This window comes from Bos mutus, chromosome X (assembly GCF_027580195.1).
Source record: "Bos mutus isolate GX-2022 chromosome X, NWIPB_WYAK_1.1, whole genome shotgun sequence".
Lineage (NCBI taxonomy): Eukaryota > Metazoa > Chordata > Mammalia > Artiodactyla > Bovidae > Bos > Bos mutus.
This window is the reverse complement of record NC_091646.1, coordinates 63,171,653-63,190,444: the sequence shown is the minus strand read 5'-3', so window position 1 is coordinate 63,190,444 and position 18,792 is coordinate 63,171,653. Positions and strand designations below refer to the sequence as shown.

General features: G+C 36.8%; 1 protein-coding gene across 1 annotated transcript; it reads left to right on the top strand.

Moving 5' to 3' along the window:
• The first annotated feature begins 11,822 nt into the window (after positions 1–11,822).
• Positions 11,823–12,995, top strand: TENT5D (terminal nucleotidyltransferase 5D). Its single transcript, XM_070366677.1, has one exon. The coding sequence runs from the start codon at positions 11,823–11,825 to the stop codon at positions 12,993–12,995; it is 1,173 nt and encodes a 390-aa protein (XP_070222778.1).
• The last annotated feature ends 5,797 nt before the right edge of the window (positions 12,996–18,792 follow it).

Below are 18,792 nucleotides of genomic sequence, written 5' to 3'. Positions count from 1 at the left end.
TGTAGTCATTGATTATTTCTAGTAATTTTCTGGTGGACTCTTTAGGGTTTTCTATGTAGAGGATCATGTCATCTGCAAATAGTGAGAGTTTTACTTCTTCTTTTCCAATTTGGATTCCTTTTATTTCTTTTTCTGCTCTGATTGCTGTGGCCAAAACTTCCAAAACTATGTTGAATAGTAATGGTGAAAGTGGGCACCCTTGTCTTGTTCCTGACTTTAGAGGAAATGCTTTCAATTTTTCACCATTGAGGATAATGTTTGCAGTGGGTTTGTCATATATAGCTTTTATTATGTTGAGGTATGTTCCTTCTATTCCTGCTTTCTGGAGAGTTTTTATCATAAATGGATGTTGAATTTTGTCAAAGGCTTTCTCTGCATCTATTGAGATAATCATATGGTTTTATTTTTCAATTTGTTAATGTGGTGTATTACATTGATTGATTTGCGGATATTGAAGAATCCTTGCATCCCTGGGATAAAGCCCACTTGATCATGGTGTATGATCTTTTTAATGTGTTGTTGGATTCTGATTGCTAGAATTTTGTTAAGGATTTTTGCATCTATGTTCATCAGTGATATTGGCCTGTAGTTTTCTTTTTTTGTGGGATCTTTGTCAGGTTTTGGTATTAGGGTGATGGTGGCCTCATAGAATGAGTTTGGAAGTTTACCTTCCTCTGCAATTTTCTGGAAGAGTTTGAGCAGGATAGGTGTTAGCTCTTCTCTAAATTTTTGGTAGAATTCAGCTGTGAAGCCGTCTGGACCGGGGCTTTTGTTTGCTGGAAGATTTTTGATTACAGTTTCAATTTCCATGCTTGTGATGGGTCTGTTAAGATTTTCTATTTCTTCCTGGCATTCCTATACACTAATAATGAGAAAACAGAAAGAGAAATTAAGGAAACAATTCCATTCACCATTGCAACGGAAAGAATAAAATACTTAGGAATATATCTACCTAAAGAAACTAAAGACCTATATATAGAAAACTATAAAACACTGGTGAAAGAAATCAAAAGGACACTAATAGATGGAGAAATATACCATGTTCATGGATTGGAAGAATCAATATAGTGAAAATGAGTATACTACCCAAAGCAATTTATAGATTCAACGCAATCCCTATCAAGCTACCAACAGTATTCTTCACAGAGCTAGAACAAATAATTTCACAATTTGTATGGAAATACAAAAAACCTCGAATAGCCAAAGCGATCTAGAGAAAGAAGAATGGAACTGGAGGAATCAACCTACCTGACTTCAGGCTCTACTACAAAGCCACAGTTATCAAGACAGTATGGTACTGGCACAAAGACAGAAATATTGATCAATGGAATAAAATAGAAAGCCCAGAGATAAATCCACGCACATATGGACACCTTATCTTCGACAAAGGAGGCAAGAATATACAATGGATTAAAGACAATCTCTTTAACAAGTGGTGCTGGGAAATCTGGTCAACCACTTGTAAAAGAATGAAACTGGACCACTTTCTAACACCATACACAAAAATAAACTCAAAATGGATTAAAGATCTAAACGTAAGACCAGAAACTATAAAACTCCTAGAGGAGAACATAGGCAAAACACTCTCTGACATACATCACAGCAGGATCCTCTATGACCCACCTCCCAGAATATTGGAAATAAAAGCAAAAATAGACAAATGGGACCTAATTAACCTTAAAAGCTTCTGCACATCAAAGGAAACTATTAGCAAGGTGAAAAGACAGCCTTCAGAATGGGAGAAAATAATAGCAAATGAAGCAAACCGACAAACAACTAATCTCAAAAATATACAAGCAACTCCTACAGCTCAACTCCAGAAAAATAAATGACCCAATCAAAAAATGGGCCAAAGAACTAAATAGACATTTCTCCAAAAAAGACATACAGATGGCTAACAAACACATGAAAAGATGCTCAACATCACTCATTATCAGAGAAATGCAAATCAAAACCACTATGAGGTACCATTTCACACCAGTCAGAATGGCTGCGATCCAAAAGTCTACAAATAATAAATGCTGGAGAGGGTGTGGAGAAAAGGGAACCCTCTTACACTGTTGGTGGGAATGCAAACTAGTACAGCCACTATGGAGAACAGTGTGGAGATTCCTTAAAAAACTGGAAATAGAACTGCCTTATGATCCAGCAACCCCACTGCTGGGCATACACACTGAGGAAACCAGAAGGGAAAGAGACACGTGTACCCCAATGTTCATCGCAGCACTGTTTATAATAGCCAAGACATGGAAGCAACCTAGATGTCCATCAGCAGATGAATGGATAAGAAAGCTGTGGTACATATACACAATGGAGTATTACTCAGCCATTAAAAAGAATACATTTGAATCAGTTCTAATGAGGTGGATGAAACTGGAGCCTATTATACAGAGTGAAGTAAGCCAGAAGGAAAAACATAAATACAGTATACTAACGCACATATATGGAATTTAGAAAGATGGTAACAATAACCCGGTGTACGAGACAGCAAAAGAGACACTGATGTATAGAACAGTCTTATGGACTCTGTGGGAGAGGGAGAGGTGGGAAGATTTGGGAGAATGGCAATGAAACATGTAAAATATCATGTAGGAAACGAGTTGCCAGTCCAGATTCGATGCATGATGCTGGATGCTTGGGGCTGGTGCACTGGGGCGGCCCAGAGGATGGTATGGGGAGGGAGGAGGAGGAGGGTTCGGGATGGGAACACATGTATACCTGTGGCGGATTCATTTTGATATTTGGCAAAACTAATACAATTATGTAAAGTTTAAAAATAAAATAAAATTGGAAGATGAAAAGGAGGAGAAAGATAAAAAAATAAATAAACTACAGACCAGTGTAAATACAAATATCATATGTACTGAAAACCAAAACATATATGACTTGCTTTATTGCAATATTTGCTTTATTTAGTAAGACAGACATAGCTTCTCATTTAACCTAGGGTCTTTATCAATCTCACCGTACATGGCTGTCTATATTTTTTCTACCTCAAAGAGTTCAGAATGAAGGAAGAGTGGCTCCAACATGCCCCACACTACAAGGCTTGTGGGATCTTATTTCCCTGACCAGGGATTGAACCTGGGCCCTTGATGTTGAGAACCCAGAGTCCTAACCATGGGACTGCCAGTTAATTCCCAATATTTGCTTTATTGTGGTTGTCTGGAACCAAACTCAAAGTATCTTTGAAGTATGCCTGTAATCTGAAATATTCTATGGAATCATCCCTATCTCTATAAAGGAATATTTGTTCTGATTTGGTGACCATTCTAAGCATTGCCTTAAGATGATATAGGTGGATATTGTAGGAATTTAGAAAAAGAAATATGCATGATTACTGTGGACTCAAGGTAGTTGAGATACATAGATAAATTGTTCATATGTAGTGATAACTGCAAAATACTCATGTCTTTCAAGGCAAAGTGAGTTAAAAGTGCATTAATCTTCAATCTCAGTCCTATCAATATTATGCATATTAGAAACAGACTTACTGTAATCAGGCAACTAAATCACTGAAGCTCTCTACTGTCACAGAGATCACTTTTATCCCATTTAAAGCAACTCACTCACTTTGCCTTTCACTGCTTTTATTTCTTAAATTATTTTATTTTTTTAATTGGAGGATAATTACAATATTGTGGTGATTTTTGCCATGCACAGACATGAATCGGCCACAGGTATATATGTGTCCTCCCATCGTGAACCCCCATCCCATCTCATTCCCTACCCTGTCCCTCTGGGTTGTCCCAGAGCACTGGGTGTCCTGCTTCATGCATCAAACTTGTGCTGGTCATCTGTTTTACATATGGTAATATACATGTCTCAATGCTTTTTTCTCAAATCATCCCACCCTCACCTCCTCCCACAGAGTCCAAAAGTCTGTTCTTTATATCTGTGTCTCTTTTGCTTCCCTTTCATGTAGGATCATTGTTACCATCTTTCTAAATTCCATATGCATGTGTTAATATATAGTATTTTTGTTTCTCTTTCTGACTTACTTCACTCTATATAATAGGCTCCAGTTTCATCCACCTTATTAGAACTGACTCAGATATTTTATTATCTCTAACTGGTATCACATGCTATGGGTTAGCACAATAATCAAGCAAAAAAATGTTCTCTGCTGGGAATTTTAAAAAAATTAATTTCTATTGGAGTATAGTTCTCTTATAATGTTGTATTAATTTCTACTGTTCAGCAAAATGAATCAGCTATGCATATACAAATATCCCCTCCCTTTTGGACTTCCTTCCCATTCAGGTCACCATAGTGCATTAGAGTCTCCTGTACTATACAGTATGTTCTTATTAGTTATCTATTTATCAGTGGTGTATATATGTCAATCCAAATCTCCAAATTAAAAAAAAAAAAAAAAGGCCTGTTTAGATACTGATAGCTTACAGTGTTTAGTGAATGGTGCTGCCAGATTGATGGTCTCTGAAGAAGATTTAACTCTGGGACCAAAGACATGGCCTCAATCACTCAGAGCTTTTGTGTCACAGACAAAACTGGCTAGTTGGGCTAGGGGCATGGTTTTCACTTCAGTCATGAGAGGTCCCGGGTTCATATCCTGGATGAGCCCCCAAGATGATAGTTTAGCATATGGTGAATGGTGGTTGGTGCCAGATTTGTGGTCTCCAAAGAAGATTTAATTCTGGGACAAAAGATGCAGTCTCAATCACTCAAGAGCCTTTGTGTAGCAGGGCTTTTACTAAAGTGAAAGTGATAGAAAAGGCTTTTGACATAGATATCAGAAGGGGGTAGAAAAAGTACCTGCCTCAGTAGTTTAAGCAGACCATTATATACTTTTATGTTAGCTGTTAAGAATAGATAAAAGGAATGCCTCAAGGTTGTGAAAATTTTCCCCAGACCCTTTCCTGTAACATACATTCTGAGATGACAGCAGCATGAGATTAGCCAGAAGGAATGGGTTAACCCAGAGCTTAAGGCTGTGAAAGTTTTACCCAGACCTTTTTTCATAACATACATTTTGAAATAACATTGGTTCAAGACTAGCCAGGGAGAGCTTGATCTGAGCAGCATGTCCCTATGTGAGAAATATTGTTTGTAACCATTAGCTCTTGGCCTAAAGAAAGCTAGTTTTTAGGCAAGATAGATTGTTGTCATAGTAACACAGAGCGTAAGCAAAACATGTCCTATGTGAATAAGGCAAAAGCATGTATGAATTTAAAAAAATATTTGCTGCCTCCTCCTTCTTGGGGGTCCTAGACACTCTGAGACTTCCTGTCAACCTGCTCTCTCCCTGCTTTTTCTTTTAGGAGAATATTGCTGCTGAAGAGAAAGGGGCAAAGAAATCTGTCTATAACTGCTTCCTGCTGGTGAGTGGTGCTGACCTTAAATTGTTGAAGCAACATTTTCTCCTTACCCTTTGATATAGGGTCTCTGATCTAAGAGCCCCAAGTAATAACTAGAGGAGGTAGTAGAAACTGCAGGGGGATGAACAATCATTTGTAATTTAAAAGCTTTCAAACGGTTAGAAACAAATCCCATTATACAGACACAAATGTAAGGAGCAAACAGCAAGAATAAGATGATTACAATTATTATAGTCAAGATAGTTTTTCACCAAGGAGAGCTTGTAAATGAAGATTACATATGTGACCAGAGTGGAACATCAGGGGAGTCCATTTTGAAGAATGACCAGAATCTCTGTATCACCATTATTTTGTCTAGGAAGTTGTTGTATTCTTTAGAAAGTAAAAAGGTAGACACCAAAAATCAGTAAAAGAGTTATTGTAATCAGTGGTCCAAACAAGAATAAGAATCAGGTTACATTTGGTAGTAATTTTGATCCTGGTCTAGATAGAGTCAACACTTGGGTTGCCCTGTTTATAAGAATGGAACAAATCCAGTTAGAAGTAGTTGAAACGGTGACATCTGAACTTTAACAGACAAATCTTGTAACAATTTTAGTATTTTTTTGAGGTATGAGAAGATGTAAGAACTTGGGCTCAAGAAAAATTGTTTTCCTGAAAATATCTGACTGTCTAAAGTCCTGTTTTTCCCAGAGTACAGAGTGAGTGCCTAATTTCTGATTTCTACCTGAATTCCTCTCAGGGGATGTTGCCATGTTTTAATCTTTGTAGAGGCAGATAGCAGAGAAGGCAATGGCACCCCACTCCAGTACTCTTGCCTGGAAAATCCCATGGACGGAGGAGCCTGGTAGGCTGCAGTCCATGGAGTCTCTGAGAGTCGAACACGACTGAGAGACTTCATTTTCACTTTTCACTTTCATGCATTGGAGAAGGAAATGGCAGCCCGCTCTAGTGTTCTTGCCTGGAAAATCCCAGGGACTGTGGAGCCTGATGGGCTGCAGTCTATGAGGTCGCACAGAGTCGGACACGACTGAAGCGACTTAGCAGCAGCAGCAGAGTCAGATAGCAAGTGCCAGTTTTCAATCACAGGACCCCATCGTGGCTATGAGTTTGACCATGGTTTGGGGACATTTTATTGCCATCTTGTAGGAAGGTTCATTCCCAGGTCTGTTGAAGATTTCACTGATAGGCCACTCAGTGTGCTGTTACTGGACTAGGCCCTTTGAATAGCAAAAGTTTCTGGACCACATCTGTCTTACTAGCCTCTTGGTCTAGGAAAATAGTCTTGTCTTGTTGCTTCTTCTCATATATAGAGTCACTCTATTACAATTGTTGTCACACACTTGATAATGTAAGGGACAACACTTTCGAAACAGGCAACATTATAAGTAAGAACTTAAGTCAAGAACTTCCATTAGGTATAGCCCAGTGATATCTCCAGGTTATCTGATTTAGTTTGTTAAATGACTATAGCCTGTTGTTAATCTCCTGGTTGTAGATCTTGGAGCATCTGATCTTTATTTACAGATTGGTTACTGAGATAAGCTTTAAACTGAGAGTGTCTTTTTAATAACTTAATTAAACCTCTTGGCAATATAACATATCAAAAGCCATATTCTAAGAAAATTTTGTTCTTTTAATAGGGAAAGAAAACCAACTTCTAGTTTGGCACTGGCTTATATTCAATGTGAAACAATAGTTATACTTAGCCCAAGTAATAATAAAATATTTCAAAGGCAGTTTAATGTCTTAAAGTACTTATGCCATGCACAAAACTCTCTTCCACTTGTCACATACTTTTTGTATACTTGCTACAAACCTTTTTTACACTTTCTGAATTCATCATTTTATTTTCCCACTCAGAGAACAATCACCTATAAGTCAGACTTAACTTCCTTTTCCTTTAATAAAATGTAATTCCATCCCTTATGTCTGTTTATTAAAAACATACATCTTACTTTCCTTCAGCAACTATGACAAATTAACCTCAGCAATATTATCCAAAGACAAAGACCACTGAGACATATATAAATCTGGACCAACAGAGATCTCAGTTTTTTGCTTGAGATTTAAAATGTCTCTTTGTCCTTTTTTTCCCCTTGGCTTGAAGTTCTGCTAATTTGCTCACAGCTGGAGTTTCAGACAGGGTGGGCTGAATCTCTCAAGGACATGGAAAGTTAACTTCACGATTTTTCTAGGCATGTTTTTGCTTCTCAGACAGGATCATAGTTCCAAAAAAAAAAAAAAAGTATTTTAACAAGCTAGTTTTTTCCTAATTGTACATGTAAAAGGAACCAGTTTTGCAGTTTTAAAAAGATTTTATTTTAATCAATTTTCACTGGATTCTAAAGAATATCATGGCCATCCAGTGTCAAAAATGTCATCTCTCCTTCGTAGCTAAAATTTAAACCAAATTGGCTCTGGTGACAGGGGCAGACTGGTGACAGGGGCAGACTGACTGATAAGATGTTGTTCCAGCAGGGATTGTCTCTCTGGGGAGATCTTCTCTTAAATCAAAAAATGCCTGAATATAAGGGACTTTTTAGGCTCTGGGGATCAAACTTATCCCAGTTTTTGAAGATGCAGTCTAAAGGGGTAGTACTGGAACTATATGAAGCTCCCATCTATAAGAGAGAAAAAGCAGCATTCAGCACTTTTGTTTCTCTACCAGAGGCATCCTTCCCTGCTCTAGATGGGGAAGAGGTAGACTCTCCATCAAAAGCTTCCTCTTTCTGACCATCTGGTTGGACTTCATCTACCTTACTGACAGGTGCATTGTTTGTTTCATCTGGCCCTCCTCATTCTACCACTGAGCAGGGGTGGAGATGTGCCAGGGGTAGACCCTGCAGCATCCCAAAATGTATGTTTATGTCTATCCTTACTCTTTCCACAAATTGGGGGGGGGTGGGTGAAGATGCACCCAGGGGTGGACCTGGTGGCATCCCAAACTGTCTTAGTTGTCCGCCTTCCTCATCTCACAAGCAAGGATGGGTGGAGATGCACCAGGGGTGGACCTGGGAGTATCCCAAATTGATGTCCAGTCCTTTATCATCAAGATCTTTATTTGATTTCCCCTGATGCCACCTGGGGTGTTACAGAGTAGCCTTTTTGGTGTGCTTTCCATGTACCCAAATCTTGGATTCCATGATTTGTTTTCTCAGAAATCTCATGTTTGCTAGCATTGCCTCTATCCATATAGTCCAGAGGCATGAGCATGACAAGGACTCATCTCTGGGTTTCTAGGATCTCATGCAGGCTGCCAGGAGAGTGATTTCTTGCCAAGGAGATGTTCCTAGAGCTAGAGCTCCACCTAGCTCCCTAATGTGTTCCTGCTTGCAGTTTATAAGAAAACAGCTGAGATATAACTTTTGATCTCTAATAAGGTTAGGTACTATAGTACTAGCAAAACTTGAGATGGGGATCTAGCTAGAAGAACACAACAGCATGAATTGAAAAATTCTCCAAAAATCTACAATCTGGCATACAAGGTTAGCAGCTTCAATTCCCTCAAGGTTAGTAGCTTCAATTCCCTAAGCAGTTATGAAATGGTCAAAGAGCCCAGGAAAAGTTGACCAGGAAAGGAAAAGTTCAGACGATACGCTCATCCATTTTTTTGCTGCTCCCCTCATGGGGACAAAGGACACCTCTTTTCATTGGCAGGATTGTATAAACTCCATGTCAGAATCCCCCTTCGGGGCTGCCTTAAGCAATATGAGGCACATCCATGGAACCACAGAGCCAGACACAGCTATCACTCTGTGCTTGGTTGTACATCTCAGGCTCAGGGCATTCACACAAACAAGACACCTTAGTGTTACTAAACTGGAGGTTTTACAGTAAAAGAGCACTGGTTTCCTGTCCGGGCTGTAACAAATTGCTTATTTTTGGTTGGTTTTATTTACATATAAAGGTCCTGGAAACTTTTGTATGGAAACAAATTTGATAACTTCAGTAATGTCAGTATAGCAATGTAAATGATCTTTATTTTCAGATTGTTAGTGATTAGAAGTAGGGATTAAATGAAGATTGTAAGTGTGGGGTTAGGCCATTGATTTATTTTTCCTTTTTGACACATTACATGGCTTGTGGGATCTTAGGTCCCTGACCAAGGATTGAACCCAGGCCTTAAGCAGTGAGAGTACATAATCATAACCAGTGGGTCACCAGGCAGTTCCCTCGGACATTGAGTTTTTAACTTTTACCTAATATTTAACAGGAAATTTGCCATTCCATAAAGAAAATTTTCCATTTGCAAAATAAATTTGCATTTAAAAAAGGATTTGGGGAACGTACAGCACACCAGGGTTCCCTGTCCTTCACTATCTTGAAGTTTTCTCAAACTCATGTCCATTGAGTTGGTGATGCCATCCAATCATCTCATCCTCTGTCACCTCCTTCTAATCCTGCCCTCAATCTTTCCCAGCATCAGGGTCTTTCCCAGTGAGTCATTTCTTCATATCAAGTAGCCCAAGTATTGTAGCTTCAGCTTCAGCATCAGTACTTCCAATGAATATTCAGGGTTGATATCCTTTAGGATTAACTGGTTTGATCTCCTTGCAGTCCACAGGGACACTCAAGAGTCTTCTCCAGCACAATTTGAAAGCATCAATTCTTTGGTGCTCAGCCTTCTTTATGGTCCAACTCTCACATCCGTCCATGACTACTGGAAAAAACATAGCTTTGATTATGTGGACCTTTGCTGGCAAAGTAATGTCTCTGCTTTTTAATATGCTGTCTAGGTTTGCCATAGCTTTTCTTCCAAGGAGTAAGCATCTTTTAATTTCATGGCTGCAGTCACCATCCACAATGATTTTGGAGCCCAAGAAAATAAAGTCTGCCCCTGTTTCGATTTTTCCTCCCTCTATTTGCCATGAAGTAATGGGACCAGATGCCATGATCTTAGTTTTTTGAATGTTGACTTTTAAGCCTGCTTTTTCACTTTCCTCTTTCACCCTCATCAAGAGGCTCTTCAGTTCCTCTTCAATTTCTGCCATTAAAGTGGTGTCATCTGCATATCTGAGGTTGTTGATATTTCTCCTGGCAGTCTTGACTCCAGCTTGTGATTCAAACAGCCCAGCATTTTGCATGATGTACTCTGGATATAGTTAAATAAGCAGGGTGACAATATATAACTTCGACATATTCCTTTCCCAATTTTGAACCAGTCCATTTTACATATACAGTTCTAACTGGTGCTTCTTGACCTGCATACAGGTTTCTCAGGAGACAGGTAAGGTGGTCTGGTATTCCCATCTCTTTAAGAATTATCCACAGTTTATTGTGATCCATACAGTCAAAGGCTTTAGTGTAGTCAATGATTCAGTAGATTTGAAATAAGATGATTCTATTTGCTATAGTTCTACTGGGGAAATACACAACATAAAAGGCTAAATATTTAAACTCTGTTCTAACACCTCCCTAGTTAAGCCAAGTATGAATACTGTCTACATAAATCTGTCTTAAGCTCTGTGTAATTTTTATTTCTGGAATTCGGGAAAGAATGCCTAAACCCAAATCTATGTCTATAATGAACTTCATTTACTAGGTTTATTGTTTAAATAGCTTTAAGAAAGTATTTGAAGATCCATGTAATAACTATAAATGTACCTAATTAGATCATAATGTAATTAAATTTAGTTATATTTATAATGTCTATAATTTTAACTTCCTAATACTCCCCCAAGTATAAAATTTTCTAAGCATGTCATATTACAAATCTGCAGAAATCAAAATTAGGAATCTTATGCTTTTGTATGTAATTGTTCTCATTTTGGAGACAAATGTAGTAGTAGAATTTCTTTTTTAATGACATTCTTTATTTTCTTCGACCAGCATTTCTTTAACAACTACCAGGAACATAGAAGAGGTTTTGCATTAGGTACTCTCCTTACCCTCAAGCAATTCAAGGAGTTCATACTGTAATAATGGACTTCAATAATTTTCTTAAAAATGAGAGTAACAATATATATATGAAACAATAATAGAATGATGCTTTTGGATCAAAGATGCTATATATTGCTTTTAAATAGTATGCTGTTCAATCAGTTGTGTCTAACATACACAGACATACTATCTGATCTCACTTTAAATTCATGACAGTTAACCTCTATTATATACCATGGTTGTCTTGTGAACAACATTTATACCACCAAAGATACTCATTATAGTGTTTATAAAGAAAGATTGAGAAAGCCCACAATTTCACATCAAAAATAATTACAACTCTAACACATCTGTGAGAATGTTTGTTTACATGAACCAATCAATCTAACAATTTTGACACAATCATAGTGGCCTTTATTTCACTTATATATTTGAACACAGTTAGATGCACTGATAATTTACTGTCTAGTATTAGTTTTATTTATGTTTAAGGTAAGTCTATGCTTGAGTTTTCATATGCTTTAGCTAAACGCTGATTTCAAGATGCTAAATTTCTTCTCAATATTTTGTTTACTTTCTAGTTGATCTACTGACCTCATAATGTCTGAAATCAGATTCAGCAATCTCACTTGGGATCAAGTTATAACACTGGATAAAGTGTTAGATGAAGTAATTCCAGTTCATGGAAGGGGAAATTTCCCCACATTGGCAGTAAAACCAAAAGATATTATTCATGTTGTGAAAGATCAACTGATAGAGCAAGGAATTATTGTTAAAGATACTCGATTGAATGGTTCCACAGCAAGTTACATACTTGCAAGCCACAGTGGAATCAGCTATAAGGATCTGGATGTCATTTTTGGTGTTGAACTACCAAGTGATCAAGAATTTCAGGTTGTTAAGGATGTAGTTCTAGGTTGTCTATTCGACTTTTTACCAAAAGGTGTAAAAAAGGATAAGATCACCCTGAATACCATGAAAGAGGCTTATGTGCAGAAGATGGTTAAAGTTTGCAATAAGCATGATCGTTGGAGTCTCATCTCTCTGTCAAATAACACTGGGAAGAATGTCGAGCTAAAATTTGTTAATTCACTCAGACGACAATTTGAATTTAGTGTAGATTCCTTTCAAATTGTCTTGGATCCCATGTTAGATTTCTATACTGACAAAAATGGTAACCTAACCAATGAATGCTATCCTGTTGTGGTAGCTGAAAGCATGTATGGAGATTTCCAAGAAGCAATGACACATTTACAGTACAAGCTTATATCTACCAGAAAACCTGAAGAAATTAGAGGTGGTGGCCTTCTGAAATACAGCAACTTGCTGGTTCGTGACTTTAAACCAGCTTGTGAAGCAGAAATCAAGACCCTGGAACGTTATATGTGTTCTAGATTCTTCATTGATTTTCCTGATGTAGCAGAACAGCAAAAGAAGATTGAATCATACCTCCGCAACCATTTCATAGGTGAAGAAAAGAGCAAGTATGACTACCTCATGACCTTGCATGGAGTCGTGAATCAGAGCACGGTTTGCCTCATGGGACTTGAAAGAAGGCAGACCCTCAATATGATTGCCCTTATGGCTTTAAAAGTACTTGGAGAACAGAATATCCTACCTAATACAGACAACGTAACTTGCTTTTATCAGCCTGCTCCATACTTTGTTGCTGAAGGAGGATACCCTACTTATTATGTAACATCTGGACCACCACCTATATTCTTTCAGCCATACCACCCACTGCACTTTCATGTGCCAAATGGTATGATTTAAACACACACACACACACAATAGAAACTTTGCTTTAATTAAACACCTTCTAAAAGCAAGTTTCCAAATTTATGCAGTTACCAACTATTTTATAATTTACAGCTTAAACCATCATAGTAAATACAATATCATCTATGAACTGACCTTTTTAAATGATCTTCAAATGTTATTGATTAGCTATAACAACTTTCAAATATTGTGGACCACTTAAAATGATTTTCAAATCTGACTGACTACTTATAACTCAAATTTGCTATGACAAATACATTAGAGATGACTGAATATTTGATTAAAATATAAAAGAACAGGCTCATGTTTTAAAATCCAGAGGTACAGAAAAGACCAGTGCAAACAATTCTGTATTCAGTCAGTTCCTTTGCTACCTTTACTTCATTTCTTTTTCTAGTGAATAGTACCGTCAATGAATTTTCAATGCCTAACAAAAATGCCTAATTTCAAAGACAACAGATTCAGAAGACATTAAAATCCTAGACTTTGCAAGCATATATTTTGTTTCCTAATTGATTTAGATACAAACTCTTAATACAGTTTTAAGGAACACTGAAAAAAATGATTCTGGAAAACACTGGACATTAGTAATTTATCAACTATAAAGTTGATTTGTGGATCTGAAGAATAATACACCCAGCTGGACAGCCAATACTGTGACCATTTATACAGATTTCTTCATTTTTTCCCCCAAACAGTTGAAAAGAATGAAAATGACCAACTCTGAATGTGAAGTTTTCTATTATCCTCTGGTTAAAAAAAAAAAAAAACACTCTAAATGTCAAAAAGCAAAAAGCTGACAGAGGATTTTATCCATGACATTTACCATTTTTATGACCTATATGACCAATGTCTTAATATGTGGAGATTTTAGTGTTAATAAGTAAGTGAATATATTTTCATTATTACTCGCTAAAGCTTTTTTCCATCTTGCTCTTACCAAAGATGTTTCTAACATGACACTCAAGTGCCTCCTCATGTGAGATTTTGCATAGTGCTGGAATTTATTCAACAATTTTATATGTTCATCAAGTATCTGAATATCTACTCACTATATCACATATTCTGCTAGCAATATGCCTATGGGAATAAAGCAATATTTTCTTCCTATAATGAAGAAAAGGATCCATGACCAATATTACCTGGGACGACAGGAGGACCTATCCTGAATGAATATAAATAAGGCCCTCAGATAACTTCACTATTTTTACTTGCTTCTGAATTTTTATTAGTTTCCATCTCAGTTTTCATTGGCCATTTCAAGTTTTTCCATCACAGCATGATCCAACAGGCATAGTCTGAGAATTTGTCACTTAAATGACTGTCCTTAATCCATCTTCTCTGTATTACGTTATTGGACTCAAGAAGTACACCAAAGATGGCATTTTCAAATGACCAGTATTTATGAGATGTTTTTTTCACCACAGTACCTTTGGCTATTAGTATATTTTAAAAGAGTTATATTATTCATATATATGAATATGAATATATATAAATACTATATATGTATCTCACAAGCATGAAGCTTTAAAACATTGTATGTATTCAATATCTTGCTTGGGACAAATAAAGAATTTACAAATGCTATATTAAAAAGAAAATTCAGTAGTCTATTGGCGGCATAATGTATTGGCTAAAAATGACTGATCTTTCTGTCTTAATATATGCTTTAGTTTTCAGTTAATGAGAGTGCTTGTGTGTAAAACTGACGAATTATATGCTATATTAACAGTACCCCCCCAAAAAAAAATTACAAGATGTATGCTGCTGCTAAGTCACTTCAGTCATGTCCAACTCTGTGCAACCCCATAGACAGCAGCCCACTAGGCTCCCCTGTCCCTGGGATTCTCCAGGCAAGAACACTGGAGTGGGTTGCCATTTCCTTCTCCAGTGCAGGAAAGTGAAAGTGAAGTCGCTCAGTCATGTCCGACTCCTAGCGACCCCATGGACTGCAACCTACCAGGCTTCTCTCTCCATGGGATTTTCCAGGCAAGAGTACTGGAGTGGGGTGCCATTGCCTTCTCCAACAAGATGTATAGGAAAAGTATTTAAGAATAAAAGAACTATGATAGTGATGAGTCACGGGTAAAGGTTCAGTATATTCCAGAGTAACATTTTATGATGAATAACAGAATTTTGAAGCTATTTGGAAGCATATCTTATCACCCATGTGCTTCCTTAACTTCCTTTGGTCCTACTGAGTTTGAACTCCTTCCCTAAAAAGTGAATTCCCTGTGATATTCTCCTAAAGCTTTAAATACTGCTGGAAGAATGACCTGAGAGCTGCATGTTTCCTCCTAATGTGTCAAGCATGTGTTTCCATTATAGCAGAAAAGCTTCAGAATTGGCATTTTTAAAGCTCAAATTTTTTCTTGAGAGGGAACCCATATTTGTTGAAGGAAATGGTATCACTAAAGAGAAAGCTAAAGCTTTATCTCTCATGGTTTTCTTTATAGATACCATCATCAAGCTATGCTGTGTTCTTTGCTCCCAACTGAGCAGAAAATATATATTTTTTCATTAGCATATGAGCATCCCTCCAAGATAAGGCTAGTTGCCTTGAAAAGCAGTTTTATCTCATTCTGTTTATTAGGATAATAAATGGAAAAGCTTTTTATAAAGAAATTAATGCCAGCTTCATGGCCTAAAGGAATTAATAGAAGTTATTTTAAATATAACTCTATAGCATGTCATCCCATTACAAGAGAAAAAATGGTGTTGTCTTTTCCTATTTAATTTTACACAAATTCAAGGCTGAGTCTTGGCTCAGAAGTTTGTTTTGTTTTGTTTTCCTCCAGAATACTAACCAGAACCAAAAAAAAAATCTTTCTGATATACTTCTAGTGTGTGTGTGTGTGTATATATATATATATATATATATACACATATATATAGTATATCAGTGGGACACATTTGGTGTCAGTTATTGGTACATATTTTTGAAACTAAAATATTCTTGGATTTCACAAATATTTTCATGAAGCTCTACTAGTATTTGTAACTTTTTAAATTCAGAGATATTCTAATGGTGACTGATGTCCAGTTTAGTCGAAGAAAACTTAAAGATTAATCATGAGAGCCCAGCAAAATAAAAGAATATCAGAGCTAGAAAAGTTGTGAATTTCTTTAAGAAATTGGGGAAACTCTTGGACCCAAATATGATTTTTTAATATTATCTCAGAAAGGCTCTGTTAAAGTGCATCCAAACTAAAGAGATTTTAAAATTTGTCTTTAGCCACATTTTAGTTTTAGCCATTGATAAAGATATCAGTATGCAAAATGCCTGAGATCTAATTAAAACTCCTTTCATTCCATGGATCTATTAACTGAAAATATTCATCCAAGTTATGATATATGATGGGAAGATTTTTTAAGTTTAAAATTTATAATTCTTTTCAAAATTATATCAATATATGCATATAGCAATTCCATTTATTGAGGATTTTTTAAAAATAATTAACTGTAAATTAACAATAAAATAGGATTGGAAGATATGTGGGACTACAATTTGGTAAATATTCTTATGAAGTCTATTGTGGCAAGGCATAAAACCCAACATTTTAACCTGCTTGGCAATTCATTTTCTTTACCATTATAGAAGAAATAATGTTTTGTTTTGAGTTCTGCTGCCATTTTAGGAGTTATATTTTATATGTTATAATGATAGAATTTAGGTAATAAATATTGGAAATTGTATTTCCAACCCACTGCTTCATTTATTAACATATTTTCAGCAAGTGTAGTTTGTTGTAATGGCAGCTAAGTACTTAAAGGAACAGTTTTACTTGAATTTTTTAACTGTGAGCAGAAATATACTATTTTGAATATATGCTATCTGGAAACCAACTTAACAATGCAACAGGTGATCTTTAAACTCTATACATTGTACTTTTTGTTTTGTTTTGCTTTAATATGGAGAAATGCAAGGTTATTTTTCAAACTGTTGTGTCTGCATCGATTATATTAATGTTTGAAACAGCAACAGAAACCCCTATTTATTTAGATTTAGCCCTTAAAGAGCAACTGAAAATTTATATATTGTTTTGTTGTACATGTTATTACCCTTCAAAAACAAACAAACAAACAAACAAACTTTCTATTCTAGAAAATGAATACCATATTGATATACCTCTCAGTGCTTTATGGCCAAGATGTTAACCCCTGTAAATGCATAAGTGACTTTTCCAAGAGAAAAATGTCTTAAGAGGGCCCTCTTGACAAAATTATCTCTTATGACTCCAAGTCAAAAGTGATGGATTGATTAACCCTGTTAAATCAAATTCAAATACTTTCATGATGATTTATGAAATTTTACATTTTACACATTCTAGACTGGTAATAGAATTTGACCCATTCTCCAAAATTCTAAAAAGTAGTCCATTTCCCTTATAAAGTATAACAAGTCACACTGGTCCTTCAGCTCAACAAGAGAACCTAAAATAGAATATTGTTTTAGCATTGGTGCAGCTTTGGAGATATCAGTGGAGTAGATTAGTCACCATGAAAATGACAGTAGAGAGTGGTATGTGGTTCAAGTGCATGCGTGCTAAGTTGCTTCAGTCATGACTGACTCTTTGTGACCCTATGGCCTGCAGCCTGCCAGGCTCCTCTCTCCATGGGATTCTCCAGGCAAGAATACTGGAGTAGATTGCCATGCCCTCCTCCAGATATGATGGTTCATACTACTATCTTATTCAGAAATTTCATTTTATCATCAATTCAGTTCAGTCACTCAGTCGTGTCCGACTCTTTGCGACCCCATGAATCGCAGCATGCCAGGCCTCCCTGTCCATCACCAACTCACAGAGTTCACTCAGACTCACGTCCATCGAGACAGTGATGCCATCCAGCTATCTCATCCTCTGTCGTCCCCTTCTCCTGCCCCCAATCCCTCCCAGCATCAGAGTCTTTTCCAATGAGTCAACTTTTCGCATGAGGTGGCCGAAGTACTGGAGTTTCAGCTTTAGCATCATTCCTTCCAAAGAAATCCCAGAGCTGATCTCCTTCAGAATGGACTTGTTGGATCTCCTTGCAGTCCAAGGGACTCTCAAGAGTCTTCTCCAACACCACACTTCAAAAGCACCAATTCTTTGGCACTCAGCCTTCTTCACAGTCCAACTCTCACATCCATATATGACCACAGGAAAAACCATAGCCTTGACTAGATGAACCTTTGTTGGCAAAGTAATGTCTCTGCTTTTGAATATGCTATCTAGGTTGGTCCTAACTTTCCTTCCAAGGAGTAAGCGTCTTTCATTTTATCATAGGACAATATTTTTAAAAAGCATGTCTCTGTACAGAATGTGACCTCAATCCCAAATTAAAAAATAATAAAGATATTATAACATCTTCAGCTATAAAAAAAGAATTCTATACATATGTAGTGTGTGTGTGTGTGTGTGTGTGTGTGTGTGTGAATCACTCAGTTATGTCTGACTCTTTGTGACCCCTGTGGATTGTAGCCCGTGAAGCTCCTCTGTCCACGGGATTTCTCAAGCAAGAATACTGGAGTGGATTGCTGTTCCCTTTTCCAGGGGATCTTCCCAACCCAAGAATTGAACCTGGGTCTCCTGCATTGCAGGCAGATTCTTTACCGGCTTAACCACCAGGGGTAGTAGTCACTTCTAAAATGATTCTTTAAGAACTGGTATTAGATAGCCATTGACATTTAAAATTTGTTTTTAAAAAATGTTACCAGTGTTCACCTTCCTCCAATAAAATTCGGTAGTCAACCCAAACATATTATGGATATTTGAATAAAAAAGATTGAAAATAATGATTTTTACACCTT